This window comes from Gossypium arboreum, chromosome 12, assembly GCF_025698485.1.
Source record: "Gossypium arboreum isolate Shixiya-1 chromosome 12, ASM2569848v2, whole genome shotgun sequence".
NCBI lineage: Eukaryota > Viridiplantae > Streptophyta > Magnoliopsida > Malvales > Malvaceae > Gossypium > Gossypium arboreum.
The window spans coordinates 112,461,622-112,483,391 of NC_069081.1; the positions used below are offsets into that span (position 1 = coordinate 112,461,622).

A 21,770-nucleotide genomic window follows, 5' to 3' on the forward strand; every position below is an offset into this window, starting at 1 on the left:
TTATTAATATAAATCGAAGTAAATATATAAATGTGCTTAGCACTCCATTGATACGTCCAAAGTATAATGTTCGCTTCACACCTCGTCGGTATAAACCAAAGTAAACCTCGTACACTAATTTTATAGCATGCCAACTATACTCGACTCAACCCGAAACTGTTAATAAGGTATTCGCTATTTCATAGCATATATATTTCTCATGTCACAAGTAATTGTATAACAATTTCATGTCATAATCAAATCATTTACATATTAATACTCATCATTTCATATCTTTATCATGCTTTCGTATCTAATCTAACACATACATCTTATATTGACATTTTTGCATCACTTCATCATATGCATATCGTCATATATACAAGTTTATACTTTTATAACGTTCCATAATTTAATCATAGTATAAATTTACTCGAGATACAAGCATGTAAACATTATCTTAATTAATTTAACACTTATGTATTGAAAACAAATCATGAAAGCACAATTTACCTTCACCTTTTATTTATCTTGAGATAGTTCGATGTCGTCTTTCGTTACATACGATAAATTCAATAATAGAAATAATATTAATTTCACATAAACACATAAAAACACAACAATTTAACATAATTTATATTTTATTCATTTTAGTTCCTATATTCTAAGTGCTCATATCATTTAATATTTAACATTAAATCAAAATATAATTTGATATTCATTCACCAAGGACCTCGAGCTTTTAATCTATAACATAATTTTTAATATCTTTCAATTTATTTAATTTAATATCTAATTTCATAAAATTAATTATAAAACTTATTTAAATTCTAACAAGATCAATCAATTTTCACTACATTCTAATTTAATTCTATCATAATATAAACATATTATTCACAATTTAATTACTGACAAATTTAATTTCATCAAATATGGCAATTTGTTTTTAATTTAATAATTTAAATTTCAGTATATGGGTAAGACATGCTAGATTGAGATGATCATAATTTCATAAAAATCTAATGAAAAGGAACATTCTTAACTTATCAATTTTGGACCGACAATGCCTAAATAAACTTTGAATTTTTCTTTTTCTTTCCATAGCTAGCTAAGGCGGCGCAACTTAAGAGGATGAATTGATTCACATATACAGCACTTAGATTAGTAATTTAGTTAACTTAATTAATAATAATTAACTTATTATCATAAGACCATTATATATTATAATAATCCCTTACATTTTCCAAAATAAAATTTAATAGAATTTACATTTTACAATTTAATCCTATTATAATTAACGAAAATTTTTATTAATAACTTGATATTTAACTTTCAAACCACATTTTTTACACGCCTAAAATTGGATTGTTATAGGGTAATTCAAAAGTTTTAATTTAAGTTATTAAACTGTTAAAATTGATGTTATATGATATTCTTTATTAGCACTATTTATACCAATCGAAAGCTTTTATTTCCGTTTCATTCTACAATTCAATTTTTTATTAAATAGCTTTAGATGTCACAAATTTATTAACTAAATTTAAAAAAAAAAATTCTCCAATTTCCGACATTGATGTCATATCAACTTGGTTTTAATATTCTATTCATTGATGAGTACTAATTTATAATATCGATTATCAAATTATAGTTTGGGACTCGCTAGTAAAACTTAAAAAAAAAACTTAACAGCTTAATAATTTAAATAATTTTTTTAAATAATTTAATAATTTAAATAATTTTTAAAAAATAATTAAGTCACTTAAATTGTACTAATGATGCAAAAGTTTATAATCAACCCATCGACTCCAGCAGTCAATACGCAATTGAGAGGGTCTTTTTCTTTTCATTTTTTTAATTCCTTTTATCGGAAGAAAAAAAAAAAACACCAGTTTCCATGGACTTTCTTGCCATTCAACTCTTTTAGCTCAACCTTAAAAGCCAAGCAAAAAAAGAAAGAACACCATAGCTTCTAAAACAGCTTCTAAAGCTTTGCAAATTCTAAAGGGAAATGGGTAGCCTTACGATTGGGGAAATTTCTGGGGAACTGATAAAGAAAACATGTTGGATTGCGATGGCAGCACATAAGTCGCCGGAAAAGCCTTACCTTGTACAAAAATCATCGGAAGTATTGATCAGCTTCCCTGGATCCTGGTCTGTGGGTGACTGGTTTACTCAACAACCTTTCGGGGAAATGAAGATTGATGGGTCGGAGTTGCTGTGTCCCAAAGGCAAGGATAAAGTGGCCACATCTCTTAGAAGTATTGGACGTGATGAACTTGCAAGCGTTAATAAAGGGTTTTTGACAAGATTTGACATGATTTTGGCTAAATCTTCGCTTCAAACTGAGGTAACCCCTTGATTACCATTGACACATCTCTTTACTTCTTCTTTTTTCGCTTTGAATTATTCAAATATTTATGATATCTCTTTTCTCTGTGGCGCCTTCACTCAATTCATGGTTTAGAAGTCGATTACTACTTATATTCGTTAATGCATCTTGAATCTGGATATTATGTACTCTAACCGATTTGAGTTGAGATTGTGAGATTTGGGGTAAATTTCATATCACCATTTAACCGGTTACATTTATGATTACAGCTTTCACCATAGATTTGTCAAATTTTAAAATTTTGATTTCATGTAGTGACTTGTCAATTTACATGTTTTGAATTTGATATGCACATGGTAGGAACTCCAATATACAGGTATGAGTGAGAAAAATTTGCTCAAAAATCAATCCTCTTGAATAAAATAAATTTAATTTTCAAAAAATAAAAGTAAAAGATGAGATATTTATTTGATAAAATTAATTACTAAAAATAATATTTCATAATTATACTATTTAAAATGTAATTATTTAAAATGTAATTAATTATTATATTATACTATTTTACAAAAATCTAAAATTTTGTAAGTATTTAACTAATTTATAAAATCTTTCATTTTTGTTTTTATCTTTATTTTTAACTTAAAAATAATATAATAATTAATTACATTTTAAATGTAATTTATTTACTCTATGTTGTATTGATTGTTGGGTAAAAATATGCATATATTGGTAATCCATGTTATATGTATCAATGCATGTGGATTGACAAATTGCGATTATTTTGACATTAAATCGAAGGTTATTATTGTTATTATTATTTAAAGATATAATTAAACTCTTACCAGTTTAGAAAATTAGAATTCCTTTAAAAGGTATAATTACTATATTAGTAATTATACATTTTTGCAATTAGTGTGTGTGATGTTTAACTGATAGATAGTGAAATGTTTTGAAAGCATATGAACGATAAATGTGATGAAAACGACACAGTAATAAAAGGTGCTGTATTAAGAGTAAATTTGATTCTGAAATTAGATCCAATTTACCAACTTAATGGTGCAAAAAGGGCATAGAGTTTTAAGATGGTAAAGATGGTGCATTAAAAGCAAACCATTGGGCCAAAAAAATGGAATTGTGCAGGTATAAAAGAAGCATAGCTTGAAGTTGATAGTTATAGATTTTGACATTTCTCAGGTAGAAAAAGCTATTAAGGAGAAGAAGAAGATAGTGTTTACTGGACATTCATCTGGTGGCGCCATTGCTATCCTAGCAACAGTTTGGTTCTTGGAGCACTATTTGAAACCTGGGAAAACCTTGATGTCACCTCTTTGTGTGACATTCGGATCCCCTCTTGTTGGTGATTTCATTTTCAACCATGCACTTATAAGAGAGAATTGGTCGAACTTTTTTCTGCATTTTGTGATGAGATATGATATTGTCCCCCGGATTTTGCTTGCGGCTTTGTCTACCATGGGGCAGGAACTAGACCAGATCCTTAAACTGTTGAGCCAGAAGGCAATGTTTCCTATTCAGGGATCAGTTCGAGAAGCATCGACGTTTTATACAAGTGTGATGAGAAATGCATCAGCTGTTGCCAGCCATGCTGCCTGCCGATTAATGGGAAACACAAATCCAATATTGGAAACTGTGGCAAGCTTCATTGAGCTAAGCCCTTATAGGCCCTGTGGAACTTTTGTGTTTCTCCCTGGACATGGGAAGCTGGTTGTGGTAAAAAATGCCGATGCTATTCTTCAACTACTGTTCTACTCTGCTCAGCTCTGCTCTGAGAATCAACTTAATGCCATTGCTGAGAGAAGCCTCAACGACCACTTGGGTTATCCAAGCGAGCTTCAAGGATGCTTGAATTGGCAAAATGTTGCTCAATTAGATCATTTGGAAGGGCTTCCACTCTCGTCGAGTGACGCAGCTGCTGGGAATATTGCAACAAAAATTGCCTTAGATGACCTTGGCTTGGTAAGTATCACTTGTTCAATTTGTCAAGAAATATGCCCTTGGCTGTGTTATTTCTAACATGACCTAATTGCTGGTGTCTTGGAATTCCAGAGCACTAGGGCCAGGTTGTGTCTTCGGGCTGCCGGAGAGCACGAAAAGCAAAAATTAAGTAACCAGCAAAGAATGGATAATAAGATGCAAGAAATTGAATTAGGACTTGCAAAACTAGAAGAGTACAAGAGCAAATCTGCATTGTGCAAGGTGGGCTATTATGACGCCTTCAGGATATCAAAATACGAGGATGATTTCAAAGCAAATGTAACGAGGCTGGAACTAACAGGAATATGGGATGAGATCATTGAAATGCTGAATAGGTATGAACTCCCTGAACCATTCGAAAGCCGAAAAGATTGGATAGAGCTTGCAACCAAGTACCGTCGCATTGTCGAGCCTTTGGACATTGCCAATTATTATCGACATGCGAAAAACGAAGACACTGGACCCTATATGTACAAAGGCAGACCAAGACGCTACAGATACACTCAAAGATGGCGTGAGCATGGCTTAAGAATGCCGGTGGAATCAAGTGCAGAGTCCTGTTTCTGGGCTGAGGTAGAGGAGCTGCTGCTGCTCTACAGGACTGCCGACCCTGGAGCATTTGAAGTTATCAGGGAAGGAACTATAAATCTGGAAAGAAAGTTGGATGAATGGATTCGTAGCAACCAAATAAGTAATGATGTGTTCTTGAAAGGCTCCTCCTTTACCAAATGGTGGATGACACTTCCTATCCAACACAAATCCGTCTCTCCAATCCAGGGGCAGATCAACAGAGAAATCTAAGTTATTTCCATGCATGCAAACTCTGGTACTACGTGCCCCAAAATACTATGTTCAGACAAGTATAACAACTTTGTTTCATTTGATGCTTGCCATGAAAAACCCAAATCAGGCATTCACTCCTTTTAAAATGCTTAATTATAAAGATTCGGTGATTGCTAGCTAAAAGGAGTATTGGACTTCTAAGGCTGCCCTGCTGGAGACGAAAAGGAATATTACAATTACATACGCTGCTGTTAATTGAAATGTAATTCATCCTCGCAGATAAACTAACTACTAGAACTACTACTATATGACATTATCAGTTCATATTTACTAAGAGAGAGGGTATTTTGTTAGACCAATATTTGTTTCTACTACTGCACAAAATGACTGTTGTATCTAGAAACGCAGTATTCCCTAACACGAGAAGAGCAAGAGCCATCTCTGGCCAGAATCCCTTCCAGGTCTCCTATAATTCTGGCCAACCATATCTCCAAGTTTCTTTGTACTTCCTGTAAGTTGTTTCTAATGGAATCCATGGATTGTTTCGTGCCCGCTTTGGCTGACCCTGACCCTCCAATATCATCCTTGTAGTAACTCTTCCCTATCTCGGTTTGTAATGCCATTAGCTTTTGACCAGTTTCAGATGCATGCTGCTGAAGCCGAAATGCTTCCAGCAAAAACTCCGTCTGCCTCTGTGTTCGAAACTCTACACTGAGTGTAGGTTCAGAGGGATCACTAGCCTGCTGCAAGATTAAGAACAAATATTAAGCCAAACAACACAGTATGATGGATCTACTTCTGCTATCATCTTGGCAAAGAAATAGTAACCTAACGACCACAATTGGCATGAGAGAAACAGAAAACAGATATTTTACTCTCCAACTGACAAGATCAAAGTCAATGGATTCACACCCCAAGCTTCACCAGAGCAAGTTAGGCTCAACTGTAAACAATTGTGTCATTCCTTGTATGTATCATGTACAGTGTATAATAAGATAAGAGTCCAAGTCTAATATTGGTTTCTCTAATATCTCATTTCCCTAGTTTTAGTCCTTTAGTAATCCCTACACTTATATAAGAGCTGATTTAAGACAACTCGTAGCGAAATACCCAACTTAACTTTGTGGGGCATCGCATTTTGGTTTATGACATGAAATGTCAACTTGAATTATTTGGTCATGTGGCCTAAACTAGCCACAAAAACTTTAGTTATAAAAATACTATTCCACTTTAGTATGCCATCTCATCACCAAAAGACTGGTCATACGAGTTAAAGTCAAAATTTTAATATCATAATCAACTGCAATAAAATCAACTTTCATTAAAAGTTTAGGAATTAGATTCATTAATTGAAAAAAAAAAGTTCAGGACATTGTTTTCTTTTTGAAAATATTGAATGCCTCTATAATTTTCCATACCCCTAGAAAACCAAGTCCTAATTGGTATTGAATCATTGGGTTCCTCACAAAATCCGGAATAAAAATCTAATTACATGAGTTTCAATTTTAAACTTTATGTGGTATATATATGGTTCTCAAAAGCCCAAAATTCACAAGTAGAAAAATGTACCACAGAAAAATAAAATCTAAGGCAGACATGTCTTACCATTCTTCTGCAGAGATCATCAATCTTTGCAGTAAGAGCTTGATATCTTCTGGCCTGCTTCCTCATTAATGAAGGTACCCTTGAAAAATCACTTTTGCCTAGTTTTTCCAAATTCAATAGTTCCTGTTCAAGCAGCTTTAGTTTAGAGGAAACTCCAGTTGATTCACCATCTACCTTCCAAGGTGATTCCCTTCTGAAGAGAAAACATAAGTTGCGCCTTCATCAGCCTCAGCATTTCATATAGACATATTTCAAGAACCAATATCAAGACTGTTATACTGTACCTTGCAACAAAATGCTTCATATGATACAAAGATTCAAGAGATTCACACTGTATATCCTGCAAGCATAAACAGACAGCAATGAACCTTTAACAGTCACAGACATAGCAAATTATTCGGGAAGCAATTAAAAAATGGCAAAGCCCAAATATCCAAATACAAAGCTGATAAATCGTCACCATTTGTCATGCTGAACATAATTTTTTTTTTAAAAGGTTTAAACAGATATGAGAATACTTAACAATCTGATTAAAGATGGCAATATTAAACAATTTCTCACAAATGGCATTCAATTTCACATTCTCATCTCTCAGCTATTCATTCTCTCCCAAAAGCCAGTAGACCCAGACCAGAATCAAGATAAGAGCACTCATGGAGAGTTTTAAAAGTTGTAGTGATCAAATTCATCCAAATAACGGAAAGAAAAAGAAAAGAAAAGAAAAAGTAGCCAATGAAATGAAAATGAAAAAGTTCTCAGAGATCTAATATCTTCAGATGGTACTAATAAATAGTGCCTACCACACACATTCTAGTTGATTATTTATCGGTTGTAAAACTATACTATTTTTCACTCTTTTTTTTTTTTTTTTTTGTGTGTGTGTGATAAGAATCATAGTTAATTGATCTGAGGTAGAATTACGACTTTTGAAGGATATTGAATTGATTGAAAACCGTATATATGCTTCTTGAAGCTGCTTTGTTTGCAACCAATAGAAGCCTTAAAGGAAATTGTGAAGGTTATGATTTTGTCTTGTCTTAGATAAAGGTGGTCCAACACATGCTCCAACGAAGGGCCTAATCAGAAACTAAAAGCTACTTTTTGAGTGGGCACCAAACCAACATATCGTGAAAAGGAACAAAGAATCGAGTAAAGAGAGGGATGACTTTATGCATTAAGTGTTAATGATACATAAGCCTAATACAAACTTAATTAAAACTTCATTGCAGATTAAAACTTCTAAATGATGAAGATACTTGAGCAAGACGACATTAAGTTGATTTTTCATTCTCAGCTTTAAGCAGAAAGCTTCTAGCAGTACAAGGAAGACTAGTAGTCAGCATGCGAAGCAGAGGTAATAGATAGCCTAGAACCGGTCTGAGTGGTCATTCAGCAAAAGGATCTTGGATTCATTACACAGTACGCTCATGTTTTATCAAATTGAAGAAAAGCAATACATAGAGCAACCCTTCTAAGTTCAAAGCTGCAGCTTCTTTATACCAAAAAAATAAAAATAAAAGAAGCAAAGCAATGCCTTCTCTGCTCAAAATTTCAACAAGGATATAATACGTAGTGTGAGAAATTTCATGCGGGAGAAGAGAAGGTGCCAAAAACAAAGAGTTGCGAGAAAAGCTATAGTTTTTTCTCCTACTGATTTAAGGCTTTTCACCATGATTTGTCTCCTTTTTTTCCACACAATTAATAATTAAAAAAGAGAGAAAAGCTATGAGATCATTCACAGTTCCAGTCATAAGAAATAATAAAAAAAATGTCTTCTAATCTAGTATTTGCCTGGCAACCAAAAATAATAATAATAAAAAAGAGAAGATGATGATTTAGAAGAAGAGTGAAACAAACCTGCCAGACAGTAGCTCTGTCGGCCCAGAACTTAGAAGAAGCAGAAGCTAATAGATCGGGAGTGAAGGGGAAATTCCCATTGTGAGCAACATTAAGGACACCATTAAACTTGAGTTGGTCATCCCTGGTGTCTTCCGCAGCGAATGCCTCCTCCATTTGTTCTTGTTGTTGCTGTTGTTGTTGTTCTCCAGCAGCAGCTCCGCTAGTAGTAGAGATGAAGCCGATAATGTCCTGGAGCTCCTCAATTCTCCGCTTGGATTCATGGGTCTCCCTCTCCAACTCCTCGATCTTGGCCCTCTGATCCTGGATCTGCTGCAGGAGCTGTTTCTCCTCCGCTTGCCACGTGTTCCTGTGGGTGGCAAAGATCTCGACCACTCTGGCGTTAGCTTTGGAGTCCTCTTTTCTCCTAGACTTCATTTGCCTCAACTGCTCTTCGGCCGTTAAAAGCCTAGCTGTGATATCTCTCGTTTGGGTTTGCAACTTGGGCAGCAAAGCGAGGGAAGACTCGGGAAGGTATGCCAAGAAAACACTGAAACTAACACCGAGATATAAAGAAAGCAGCTTCTGGGTTTGGTGAAATAGAAATTGCTCCTCATTTTCTTCACCATCACCTTCACATTCACCTGAGGTTGCCATAAATGGAGGCCAGTACCCAAGGCAAAGAACAAGAAAGAGGAAGAGGCAAAGAGGCTTTGAGTGGCTTCGAGTAAGATGGTAGCATTAAAGAGCGTGAAAAGAATAGAGAGGAGCAATGACTGGACGAGTGAACAACTGAGGAAAAAAGATCTGGGAGAAATTCCCGATTGTGGAAAAGACAGGAGTCAAGACGCTAGCCTAGCCTAAGGCACTGGACTGCCAGGCTGCCCGCCCCGTTATGCGTCATCAATTTTTTTTCTTCTTCTTAAACTATTACTATTTATTCAATTAGAAGAAAATTAGCTGATGTTAGTTATAGTTATATAGGGAGAGATTATTATTTTTGGATTTATGAAATCAGAGTTTACTTATGTAATCTCCCTTCTCGATCGGAGCAAAAGTAAGGTGTTTTTGTTTTTAGGGTATTCAACTGCTGAACCCTTTTTCGGTGTAATCAATTTCATTGTATAAATTATTAAAACTAGAAAATTTAAACTTGAGTCATAGTTGATGATTATTTGTATAATTTCTTCTTATTAGCTGTTTAACTTTTGTAAATTTTCATTTTGAGTATTAAAAATAAAAAATTTGCATTTTAGACACAAACATTAACAATTGTTTTTATTTTGGTCATCCTTAATTTGGGGTTAGACAATGTTATTTTACACCAATTTTAGTTACCTAATTTTTGTGAATTTTCATTTTAGTCACTCATTTCCTTCTTATAAATAATTTTATTTAAAAAGGAGAAAAAAAACATGAGTTTTTACATGAAATTGAGTTATTCAGTTGTAAAAATGAAACTTAAGTTTTTCTTATAACTCAACTCCATGTAAAAACTCGAGTTTTCTCTTTTTTTTACTTGAAAAATTAAATTTAAATTTAAAAATGGAAATAAAATAAAGGAAATTAAAAGATAAAATGTTTTTTTCCTTGTAAAACTCAAGTTTTTCCTATAAAATTCAAATAATTTCCTCAAAACCACGAGTTTTTCCTTTGATTGGAAAAATTAAAATTAATTCTAAAAATAAAAAATAAAGGAAATTAAAAAATAAAAAAGTGACCAAAATGAAAATTTACTAAAGTTTAGTAATTAAATGAACATTGAATTAACAACGGATAACCAAAATGAAAATGGTTGTTAATGGTAGTACCTAAAATGCGTTTTTTAAATTTTAATGCTTAAAATGAAAACTTATAAAAATTAGATGATCAACTATATAGTTTACCCTTTTTAAAAAAATATTCTCTCGAATTTTGTTTTGGTTACTGATTTTATTTTTTATTTCATCACTTAATTAGATTAATTTTAAATTCTAGTCACTAGAAGGTATAGTCTTCTTTTGACCATAATATTTTATATATTTTATCTATTTAATCCTAATTTTTAAAAATTAATAAATTTAACTCTTAATCATTACAATTTTGTCAATTTAATATCAATTCAAAAATTTAAAAATACAATTTTAAAAGTAAAAAAATAAAAAATATTATAAAATGGATAAAGTTACTTTTTGCTTCTTTTTAATTCAACCTTCAAGCATGTCGTGACAGATGTCATGACAATAGGGCGATGTCAAGCCCTAAAATGGACAAAAAGCACTTTTGCTCCTTTAAATTTTATCATGTTATGAGTTAGTAAATATTTAAATTGCACTTTTGCATAAAATACATTAATTTTAATTCCGATGCTCACAAATAATTTCTGACTTCACACCCTTAAATGATAATAAATTTATTCGGCTGAACTCTTAAAATGACTTTTCCATTAATAATGGTAGAGTAGATATTAAAGTTGATGCACTTGATCATGTGTTTAATTCACTTTCTATAAAAATCCATTTTCAACATAATTGCTTTTTAAGAAAAAGTAGCTTTATTCATGGCTGACACGAATAAATTATTTTTATCTCTATTCAGTGATTTCATACTATGGATTAACTCGCATGTCATAATCACATTTTTAACAATTTGTTTCGCTAATACATTTTGTTAGAATGAGGTTGAATTTGGTGTTTACACAAGCTGATTGATAGGACGAAAAACATAAGATGATTGAGTTGAGACAAGACAAAAACATCAATATTTAATTAACTCAAATATAATGTGCATTGAAGTGCGACTTTACAAAGTCATAACCAAGCCATGTGTATATATCACATTACACCAAACACCCAATGGTCAGCTGCACAATTAACGACTTATCATATATTGATTAAAGATCATCATATCACACACATTTATTTAATCACTGATTTATTTAGGTATCGAGCCTAATGATTTTTGGTGCAATCAGTTGGCGTGAAGGAGACAGATCTCTCTTCAAGGTCGTAACTGACCAAGAAATCCATCTGAGACAGGTTCCCAAAAATGGCTATATCATTGGAAGGTACGATGGTGAAGCACACCATATGATCTTGGACTTGCGCGAATGTATTCCATGGCTGCAACTTCACATCCGCACCGCTAAAATGAAACGTGATAATGGGAAGATCCATGTCCTTATCGGCTTCGAAACATGGGCTGAGAAGCCCCTTGGGATCACTCACTCGTTTCGCCTCAATTGCTTCCTCCAACGCTGATTCAAGGCTGTTGTAGAACTCTGATTCCAGGAACGTCAATGTCGTCCCGGAGTCGATGATGATGTTGCCTTCCGATGTTGCCGATGAAGCTGATCCTCTGCCGTAGGCCAACTTTTTGTCTCCTACACTGATGGCCTCTAATGTCACGTAGTAATACGTTGAAGGGTCTCTGTCTACTAAGGGAGTTGAAGTTGAAACAACATTGGAGTCGGTTGCCGTGCCGAATATTAACTTGCTTGATTTCGCTGCTGAATCCGGAGCCTGCAGACAGTAGGAAAACTTGCCATGGATGGATTTACTCAATTGTTTGACTAGAGAAAGGGGACCTCCACCAAGGCCGATGATACCTGAACCTACATCATCAAATGTGCCACCGTTTTTGTGCCCACAGCCGAACACTAGGTTCGGAAAGGAAACCGGACTGTCTATGCGAGTAGAGTTGGCTGCACCGATGGTGAACTTCTCGAGAGCAACATTTCCTCTGGTGAAGGAGCGGTCTCCATAGGAGTAGCTGTATTTACAAGTGTTCTGCTCTTGATCACAGACTCTGTCGGAGCTATCCAATGCATTGCAGGGACCAGACCCGCATTGAACGCTCTTGTAGGTGGAGGATTTCATAGGATCAAACAGAGGAGGCTTCTGCTGGTAACATTCTTCACAAGGTTTACACTGAACCCATGTGAGATCACTGCCGGTGTCGGCTATCCCCAGCACCAAAACTGGTGGGGTTCCAATGGAGATATTCATGAAATACTCTCCCCCGCTCGCCATTATATCCGACCAGACTGCCTCGGAATAACTTGGCCTGAAACGATTAATGCGAGAGATAGAGCGGTTGTAAGCATTGTAGAAACGATCAAACGGGGTTTCAAGAGGGCTGTAAAGCGGAGAGAGTGGGGAGTCACGGTGTATGAGGTCCACCGAAAAGCCATTTGGGATGGTTTTTGCAACTGGAAACACTAGCAGCCACTGAGTCAAGCATATGCACATTATTAGTAGAACCACAGAAGATAATACTGAACAGTTTCCGAAAGTTGAAGCCATTGTTTTTGAGAAATATTACGAGCTAAGTAGAGAGGGGAGGGGAGGGGGGCTTAATTTTACTTTAAGCTTTACAGAAACATATTAATTTATAGCTTAGATGTGGATCAAAAGTTAGCTGCATTAATCAGCTGAAACGAAAATAGGGAATTTCATTCGATCATTGTGGCATTTAATTTGTTGTATTCAATCATAAATTAACTTTGTACGTTATGCTACCGTTATCTCTTCAGGGAAGTCATTTAGTTAAGACACTAAATCTAAATTTGATTTGATTCATGATTTGAATTAATTTTTTAAGCTATAATAATATAGAGTTTTAATAATAATGTGATTAATGTGATTGAATTTAATGACATATGATGTACTCTCACTATAAGTGAGTTCAGATTTTTTTTTCATTTCAAAAACTTGTATATTTAATCTAACCTCATAATTTCTGTATTTATAATCTAGTAAAAGTACCTTAGTTGTTTCTTTGGAAAGATTAGTAAAGTTTTATTATTTAAACCAAATTTAAACGTAAAGAACCCTATAGGTTCTGGTAACCGCCCTAAATATCTTCATTCTTCAATCTAAATAATAGAATTATTTACATAATTGCAAATACAATGATGACTGATGAGGAGCCGAAAAGAGTAAAGGAAAGCCACGCTGTTCCATTAAATATAAGGAACCATTTCTAACTTCAAAACACCAAGATAATCGCTACCTATAATAGAAAACCAAAGGTAAATGGTAATAATTTACATTATATGCTTATAAAATATATACATATTTGGTAACATGCTAAATTATTCATATTTGAATGCGCCAAAAATTTAGGACTAAAATAAAATTTTTACCGTTTATTAATTAAAATTTACTAAAATTTAAAAGCCTAAAAAGAAAAATATATTAAGAGGGGCCAGGTCCTTGCCATTCAGTTTTGGTGCCATCCTTGTTTGAATGATTCTCATTTTATTAGGATGTTTAAACAGTCAATTGAACTGAACTAATATTAATCGAATTGAAATTTTTCAAAGAAAAAATTTAAATGAACCAATATATTTCAATTAATTTGGTCGATTAACTGAATTAACTAAAATTTATATGTTTTTATTTTTGGTTAAAATAAATATAAAAGATATAGAAAATACATTAAAATTAACCAAAACATATATTTTTATCTTGAAAGTTAGTTGAATTAACTGAAATTCTATATCTTGAAACACTATATAATTAAAAACACTACATAAATATTGAAATTAACTCATAACTAATACATAATATTAATTATTAAGTTTGGTTAATTCGATTAATTATTCAATTTAACTGAATTAACCTATCATCAAATTTTCAAAAAATCATTTACCAACCTCCAATCGAACTAAATTTGACCATTAACTGATTGACTGAATTAAATTAATTTAATTTTAACTGAAATACATTAACTGATCGTAGACCACATAAAGGAATTAAAAGTGTCATCATTAAAAATCATTGAGGACTAGCTCGGTTTAAAAAATGTTTTGAATAGTAGGTTGTATTAAGTTGTTTTCTCTTTGTTTACCCCATAAAAACCAGTTTAACCCACTAACTAAATTACAAATTAACCACTACTCTAGGCTTTAGAGGTAAGCTGCTTTAGCTTTTCAACTTGAAGCAATAATGTGGGTATTTTCGTTCTCTGGGGAACATAGACAGCAAAGACATTGTATCTAGCATCCTGTCGTGTTTTCTTGTTTTCGTTTTGGCTTTCGGTGAATTATATAGCACGCATTTATACATGCAACTTGGTTCTGCCTTTGATGACACTTTGTCCTGTCTAATTCGATGTTATGTTACTATCTAGTGCTTGAATCATCAGTTTCACTAAAGCTTGCGGTTAGTTTGGATATTACTGATGAGATATTCTTCTGGCTTCAGATAAAAAAATCCACCGAAACCTTTCAACATCAGGTTGGCCTAGTTTGTCAAAATTGATATACTTAGCGTTGGGTCGGCGTTCAAACTTCAAATTTTCAATGAACCACGTGTAGCAGCAACTACAATTTCGATCCATCCAATTGACATTTAGACATTTTTTTAGGTTTTAGTTTCGTAGCTGCCTAGCAGGGGCGTGGTCGATAATCTAAACTTCCTACCATCTCTTCTCGTGTGTGTGTGTGTGTGTTTTGTTTTGTTCTTTTTTTTTTTGCATTTTAGGGTTGGGTAACAGGTAATAAAGCATGAAGTGCGGGCCGGAAAAAGCGAAAGACAACTGTTGATGCCACGTTATAATTTTTTTGTGAGTGGCACTGCCACGGCCAAGTTGAGTAGAAACGTTATATGTATAGAAACCAAGTTGTTATAGTTTAGGATTTTATAATATGAAACCAAGTTGTTATATGTATAGAAACGTTATGAAGATGATGATAGGACATTTTTTTCCGTTTAGAGGAGGCGTGAGAAACGCACTTAGTTCTGAAAAAGGTAAAGTCCAATATTTAAAAACCAATAAAGGCACATTGCGTTGCTTGCTTGCCTGCTTTAGGTAGTGCGTGCCTAGTGCGTGCCTAGTGCTTGCCCACAGCAAACTTTTCCTCCTTTCCTTCCTAATTGTAATACCCCAACTTTGCATTTTGGATCCCTAGCTAGCTGGGGTAGGGTAGAATATATGCATACTGGAATGAAGTGAATTAGCCAGAGAATTTTTAAAAAGTTATTATTACTAGATAGAAAAGGATAGGATTGAATAAAAATAGGATGGCCTTCAACAACAAACCCAAGAAGCCTCATCTCATCTCATTCCATTCTAATGTCTTCACTACTCTTCTCTTCATACTTGCCTTCACCGTTCCTCTCTTGTTTCTTATCCTTCATACCTCTACTTCCTACCTCTGCAAACCCCCTTTTGCCTCCAACAAAGTTAAGTCTTGGTCTGGCGACCTGCGGAATACCCTGTTTGCCTGGAATCGTCTTCCTTTCCCCCATATTCAATCTCCCCCTGTCACGCTCAAAATTGCTGTTTTTTCACGAAAATGGCCTATTGGCACCACCCCTGGCGGCATGGAGCGCCATGCTTACACCTTGCACACCGCTTTAGCTCGCCGCGGCCATCGTGTTCATGTGTTTACGTCCCCTATAGTCAATAACAACGGACACCACCCTGATGTCCTGACAACATCTAATGATTCCCCACGAATTCACTGCCATGAAGGTGAAGCTGGCAAGTGGCAATACAACAAAGCTTGGGAGCTCTTTAATGATGAAAACCAGCGTCAACCATTCGATGTCATCCATTCGGAAAGTGTGGCTCTTCCTCATTCTTTGGCTCGCAATCTCAAGAATCTTGCTGTTTCATGGCACGGTATAGCCCTTGAAAGCTTAGAATCCAGCATATTCCAAGATTTAACTCGTAAGCCCAATGAACCCATGTCGCCTGCTTTCAACGCTAGTTTATATGGGGTCGTCCCCAAAGTGCTTAACGAAATAAGATTCTTCCACAACTACGCTCATCATGTGGCAATCAGTGATAGTTGCGGGGAGATGTTGAGGGATGTGTATCAGATTCCAAGGAAAAGAGTTCATGTCATCCTCAACGGTGTCGATGAAAATGGCTTTGGAAACGACTTATCCCTGGGCCTTGACTTCAGGTCTAAAATCGGTGTCCCCAAAAATGCTAGTTTGGTGCTTGGTGTGGCCGGAAGATTGGTGAAGGATAAAGGGCACCCTTTGCTCTACGAAGCTTTCTCCAGGCTCATAACAAAGCACCCCGATGTGTATTTGCTGGTAGCGGGGAGCGGACCATGGGAGCAACGATACAAGGATTTAGGGGCCCGCGTACAAGTTTTAGGTTCAATGAGCCCATCCCAACTGAAGGCATTTTACAATGCTATTGACATTTTTGTGAACCCAACGCTGAGGCCTCAAGGATTAGATCTGACACTGATGGAAGCAATGATGAGCGGGAAAGCGGTGATTGCATCGAGGTTCCCGAGCATCAAAGGCAGTATTGTTGTTAATGATGAGTTGGGTTTCATGTTTTCGCCAAATGTGGATTCACTAGTAGAGGCGTTAGAGGAGGTGGTGAAAGAAGGTCCAAAGAGGGTAGCACAAAGGGGAAAGGCATCTCGGGAATATGCAGCTTCCATGTTCACAGCAAGCAAGATGGCATTGGCGTATGAGAGATTGTTTCTTTGTATAAAAAATGACACATTTTGTGTTTATCCCTAGGATATACATATACATATATGCAAGTCTATACGACTATTGCTTTTTACTCTAGTGAATTCATTGCTGCATTTTATTTTCATTTAAAATTAAGATTTCAGACAATTAATACAAGAGCTGGATTGAAGACACTGATTTGTGTTACCTATGTTGCGATATAAGTATGTTTTCGACTCAAATCTGAATGTTGTGGCACTTTGGTCTTGACTCTTGAGCCCCTCTTATTTGACTAATTTATTGACCTTGACCATAGCGTACACGAAACTAGCCCCTTATTTATTTACCTAATTTATTTGACAAATGCAGTTTTCAGCCTAAAAAATAAATAATAGCTAGTTGAAAATTCTGGTGAAGAAAAGATTCTGACCTGAAAATAAGGGATTCTGACCTCAAAATAAGGACAGCAATAGAGTTGGATTTGCATTTTCATGGGTTTTTTACTAAAGCAGTAAAAAAAATAAAAAAAAAATTCAAAATAATATAACCCAAAAATTATGTATGAAAATGGTACATTCCAAGGTGATGCTGCCTATGGCAGTGGCGTAACCACCCTGAGTCCAACAGCCTCTACTAGTTTTTGTTAAAACAAAAAAAAAAGGTGGTGTGGGTGCCAGAGGCGCCACCGGTGGTGTGGGTTCCAAAGACGGCACCTAAGCAGTATAAAAGGCACGTAGAAGCAGCAACTCCGGAAGCAAGAAGCAGCAGCAAGGAGAAGAAAATAAAGGGAAAGAAAGGAGAAGAAAAGAAAAAGAAGGAGAAGGAAAAAAAAAAGAAAAAGAAAAGAGAAGGTATAATTTTTTTTAAATAATAGATTTTTATATTGTTATTGTGTTTTTACTGTTATTAGAGGTGATTATGGGCCGGGTCGGGCCGGGCCCATACAAATTTTTAGGCCCGTCTACTATGCCCAGGGCGGCCCGGCCGAAATATGGGCCTAAAATTTTGCCAAGCCCGCCCGAAATAAAATTACTAAGCCGAGCCGGTCCGCCCGCCCATATTAAAATTTTTTATTTCATTAAATAAAAAAATTAAAAATATAATAAATCAAATATATTTAAAAACATAAAACAAATATTAAAACAAATAAAAATAATACTAAAATAATTTTAAAACAATACACAAATTAATAATATAATAAAAATGGTTATATTAAAATTTTAAAATAATTAAAAATAAAATAAAAAATATATATTAATATATAATTGGGCGGGCCCTGCCAAAAACTCTTACGAGGCCGGCCCGTTTTCTAAACAGGCCTCATTTTTTGCCCAAGCCCATTTTTGAGCCTATATTTTTACCCAAACCCTTCCATTTTTAGGCGGGCCTTGGTAGTGAGCCTCTCAAACCATGATCGACTCTAATCTATTATTATTATTGTTGATTTTATTATTTTTGTTGTTAGTTATTATTATTGTTAGTAAAAACTATTATTAGGATTGTTGGTTATTATTGTTAGTAAAAATCCTAATTATTATTAGTTATTATTATTGTTGATTTATATTAATTTTATAAAAAAAACCCTAAAAAGCCTATTTATGTTATGTAAAGAATGTTTTATTTTTTATGTAATTTATTTGTTATATGTGTTTTAGGTGGGTTTTTATGTAATAGGTTTTTACTTATTTTGGTATTTTATATTATTTTTTATAGAGGGTAAAAACCCGTTTTAGGTTGATTAGATAATATTTATGAAATTTATTTGGCATGTTATAGATATTGTTAGAAATGGCAACATATTTAGTATTGCATGATGAAATAATAACTTCAGCACAAAGGGAAAAAGTTGATAAGATGATGAGAGAAGTGCAATATTACAGAATGAAACCAGAAGAATACATTGTTTAACATGTTATCACAGTAAATAAAAAGATGCAAGAAGTGTTGTGGAAAAGTAATGAAATGATTAGGAATAATAAAGTGCAATACTTAACCATTAGAGAGACATTAATAGAACGGGAACATCAAATCATTTTAGACCAACTTTGGAAAACATTGGTACCACGAACCTAGTGGAATCTAGTTATATGTTTCGTAAAGTTTATAATCTCTTATGGAGCAAGAAAAATAAAAAGTATAGGTTCACGAAAGTTGACTGGGAAGCAAAATGTGATTGACATACCAGGGATGGATAAATTAGATGTTAGGAAATTAACAAGAGAATTTCTAATTTCAATACCCGTTATAAAGATTGAAGAGGAAGAAGATTTCGAGGAATTACCAAATTGGATTGTAGAAGATAAATGTGAAGAAAATCAAGAATATCTAAATTGGATTATACAGTATTTCCCAGAGGAAGATACAGGGTCAGAGATGGAAGAAAACATAGAACTGAATTTAAATGGTTAAATGTAAAGATAAATGTTGTTCACGTAAAAAATTAGAACTGAAAAACTATGAGCTTGTGAATGAAAAAAATTGCATATTGATTAATTATTATTTTTTTATTTAAGTAATTTATTTGCTGTTCGAAATTATTTTGAGAAAGCTTGTTTATTTTTTAACAGATTGAGCATTGAAGATGGATAATCAGTTTTTCGTATGCGTTTATTTCGATGGAATTATCTTGACAACGACCGTTGGATGCATATTTGAATGTCGGCAACAAATAGCAATGAGATTTAATAGAAATGTCTCGTTGGATGATATGAAAAGAAGGATTAATGCAAAAATTGTTAGACATTGTGGGAGAAGGATGTCGAAACTTTTCTACAAGTTTCCAGTTTCGACAAATCCCATCAAATTCACTGAAATAGAACTTGTAGACAACGAAGACGTGGAGACAATGGTCGCTCTTTACTGTGGGAATGGGAGTAATAAAAATGCACCGATTCACTTATTTGTTGAGTTAGCCGGTATAGAGGAAAATGAAAATCTCACTGCATATGGTAAAGAACATAGAGCTCAAGAACCGTGCATGGTGGCTCCAATATCGTACGTTGATAATGAATCGACTATACGTGGGATCGATATCGATCTTAATATTACACTCAATATGGATGTGGTTGGTGATGATGGTTACGATAATAGTGATCATTGTTATCAAGAGGTCGATAGTGATAGTGATCTCGATGTGGACGATATCCCCGATGATATTGACAATAAAGATATGACGATGGAAACATTAACGCGTCTTTGGTCAGAAACCAGATGCGACGTGTTGTGATACACAATAATCCTGGGCCACACATGTCTCTCATAGACCCCGACGCGGCGCATGTAGCTGAGTTCCCAGAGTACCCTGAAATACTTCCTCTTCACCGACTGGCCGTAAATTCTGATCCTGAGGAGTTATTCGTCGACGAGAGATTTGAAAGTAAAGAAGAGTGTAGTTGTTATTAAGCGGTATAGCATGAATATATCAGTGGATTACAAAGTTGCAGTGTCTAAACCAACATTATATTTTTAGGAGTGTTAGAAGTCGGCGGAAGGCTACAATTGGCGGGTACGAGCTGTATTTATTCAAAATTTGCAAATGTGGGAGATACGCAAATTTGTTGGGCCTCACACATGCACATCAACACATATGACAGAAGATAATCGAAAACTTTATTCTAAAACTATTTGTACGTGTATCATGCCAATGGTAAAGGACAAGCCGACCATTAAAGTTTTGGTACTGATTACCGAAATGCAGGCACGATTTCAGTATCGAGTATCATATCGAAAGACATGAATAACTAAACAGATGGTAATAAAGCAATTGTATAGAGATTTCGATGCATCGTATAACGAGCTACAGGGATAGATAGCCACTATGCGAGAGTACGTACCGGAGACCGTCATTGAGTTACAGACACAATCTTATTATGGCCCGGATAACCAAATGTAGCGGGGAAAAGAAATTTTCCATTGGATGTTATTGACGATTGATCCATGTGTGTGCGCATTTCCCCACTGTAAGCCATTTATGCAAGTGGATGGGACCTGGCTATATGGAAAATATACACAAATCTTACTTCTTGTGGTTACTCAAGACTGCAACAGGAACGTACTCCCGATAGCATTTGTCATTGAGGAGAACATGGAATCGTGAGAATTCTTCCTTACCAACCTACGTATGTATGTTATTAGCAACGATAATATTTTCATTATCTCTGATAGAGGGAAAGGATTAATTGCTACCATTAGACTTTCTGGTGTACCATGGAGATCCGTTTACTGCATCCGTTACATTGCGGCTAACTTCCATCGAGATTATAAGAATGCAGACTGGAAGAGACAATTTGTCAAAATGGGTAAATGATTGACTTATCTTTTCAATATAAGTTTTAATATTTTAGGGCAATACTGTAACTTATCTTTTCTTAATACATATACAGCGTAAGAGCTAGAGCCACACATTTTTTCCCAAAGAATGACTCGACTTGAGAGTGAAATGGAGGGTCAAACGAGTACATTTTTTCGACAGTGGTTGGGTACTATGGAGTCGTGGCAATGGGCTCAAAGTTTTGACGTGGGCTTTTGTTATGGTCAAATGACCACAAACTTAGTGGAGGGGGTCAACGCTGTATTGTTGAAAACACGACATCTTTCGATTTTAACTGTCTTTTCGGCTACATTCTACAGGTTGGCTACCTTGATGCCAAGAATGGGTCAGCAACAAGTCAACCAGATAGAGGCGGGACACGTGTTTGTCGAAGATGTCAGGGATGCAATAGTTGCAAGCCGTCGGATGGCGAGGTCGATGAATGTAGAAATATATTCACGACGCCTCAAAACATTAATGGAGATCATTGGTCATCGACCCGGTATACCACTTAGGTCCTATGGAG

The 21,770-nt window shown here is 34.8% G+C and overlaps 4 protein-coding genes across 5 annotated transcripts; 2 read left to right on the forward strand and 2 right to left on the reverse strand.

Moving 5' to 3' along the window:
- Nucleotides 1-1,773: 1,773 nt before the first annotated feature.
- LOC108479368 (protein EDS1L-like) lies at nt 1,774-5,266 on the forward strand. The gene is made up of 3 exons (XM_017781918.2): nt 1,774-2,326; nt 3,503-4,282; nt 4,373-5,266. The coding sequence occupies exons 1-3, from the start codon at nt 1,988-1,990 to the stop codon at nt 5,099-5,101; spliced, it is 1,848 nt and encodes a 615-aa protein (XP_017637407.1). The 5' UTR covers nt 1,774-1,987; the 3' UTR covers nt 5,102-5,266.
- LOC108479369 (uncharacterized) lies at nt 5,152-9,619 on the reverse strand. Of its 2 annotated transcripts, none has more exons than XM_017781920.2 (4): nt 8,546-9,619; nt 6,973-7,028; nt 6,689-6,881; nt 5,152-5,823 (listed from the first exon to the last, which is right to left on the reverse strand). In XM_017781920.2, the coding sequence occupies exons 1-4, from the start codon at nt 9,179-9,181 to the stop codon at nt 5,455-5,457; spliced, it is 1,254 nt and encodes a 417-aa protein (XP_017637409.1). In that variant the 5' UTR covers nt 9,182-9,619; the 3' UTR covers nt 5,152-5,454. The 2 variants fall into 2 exon arrangements, with proteins under 2 accessions (XP_017637409.1, XP_017637408.1); XM_017781919.2 differs by having other exon boundaries at nt 5,152-5,826; nt 8,546-9,616.
- Nucleotides 9,620-11,269: 1,650 nt separating this feature from the next.
- On the reverse strand, nt 11,270-12,923 carry LOC108478783 (probable aspartic protease At2g35615). The gene has a single exon (XM_017781242.2). It carries the CDS (start codon nt 12,805-12,807, stop codon nt 11,455-11,457), a length of 1,353 nt encoding a protein of 450 aa, XP_017636731.2. The 5' UTR covers nt 12,808-12,923; the 3' UTR covers nt 11,270-11,454.
- Nucleotides 12,924-15,284: 2,361 nt separating this feature from the next.
- Nucleotides 15,285-17,129, forward strand: LOC108478229 (uncharacterized). Its single transcript, XM_017780660.2, has one exon. The coding sequence runs from the start codon at nt 15,532-15,534 to the stop codon at nt 16,999-17,001; it is 1,470 nt and encodes a 489-aa protein (XP_017636149.1). The 5' UTR covers nt 15,285-15,531; the 3' UTR covers nt 17,002-17,129.
- Nucleotides 17,130-21,770: the final 4,641 nt, after the last annotated feature.

Coding starts and splice junctions, on each gene's coding strand:
- LOC108478229 (XM_017780660.2), top strand. CDS start 15,532: ATGGCCTTCAACAACAAACCCAAGAAGCCTCATCTCATCTCATTCCAT.
- LOC108479369 (XM_017781919.2), bottom strand. CDS start 9,181: ATGGCAACCTCAGGTGAATGTGAAGGTGATGGTGAAGAAAATGAGGAG. Junction 6,882..6,972: donor ATGAAGCATTTTGTTGCAAG/GTACAGTATAAC, acceptor TTTTCTCTTCAG/AAGGGAATCACCTTGGAAGG. Junction 5,827..6,688: donor ATGATCTCTGCAGAAGAATG/GTAAGACATGTC, acceptor TTAATCTTGCAG/CAGGCTAGTGATCCCTCTGA.
- LOC108479368 (XM_017781918.2), top strand. CDS start 1,988: ATGGGTAGCCTTACGATTGGGGAAATTTCTGGGGAACTGATAAAGAAA. Junction 2,327..3,502: donor AATCTTCGCTTCAAACTGAG/GTAACCCCTTGA, acceptor GACATTTCTCAG/GTAGAAAAAGCTATTAAGGA. Junction 4,283..4,372: donor CCTTAGATGACCTTGGCTTG/GTAAGTATCACT, acceptor TTGGAATTCCAG/AGCACTAGGGCCAGGTTGTG.
- LOC108478783 (XM_017781242.2), bottom strand. CDS start 12,807: ATGGCTTCAACTTTCGGAAACTGTTCAGTATTATCTTCTGTGGTTCTA.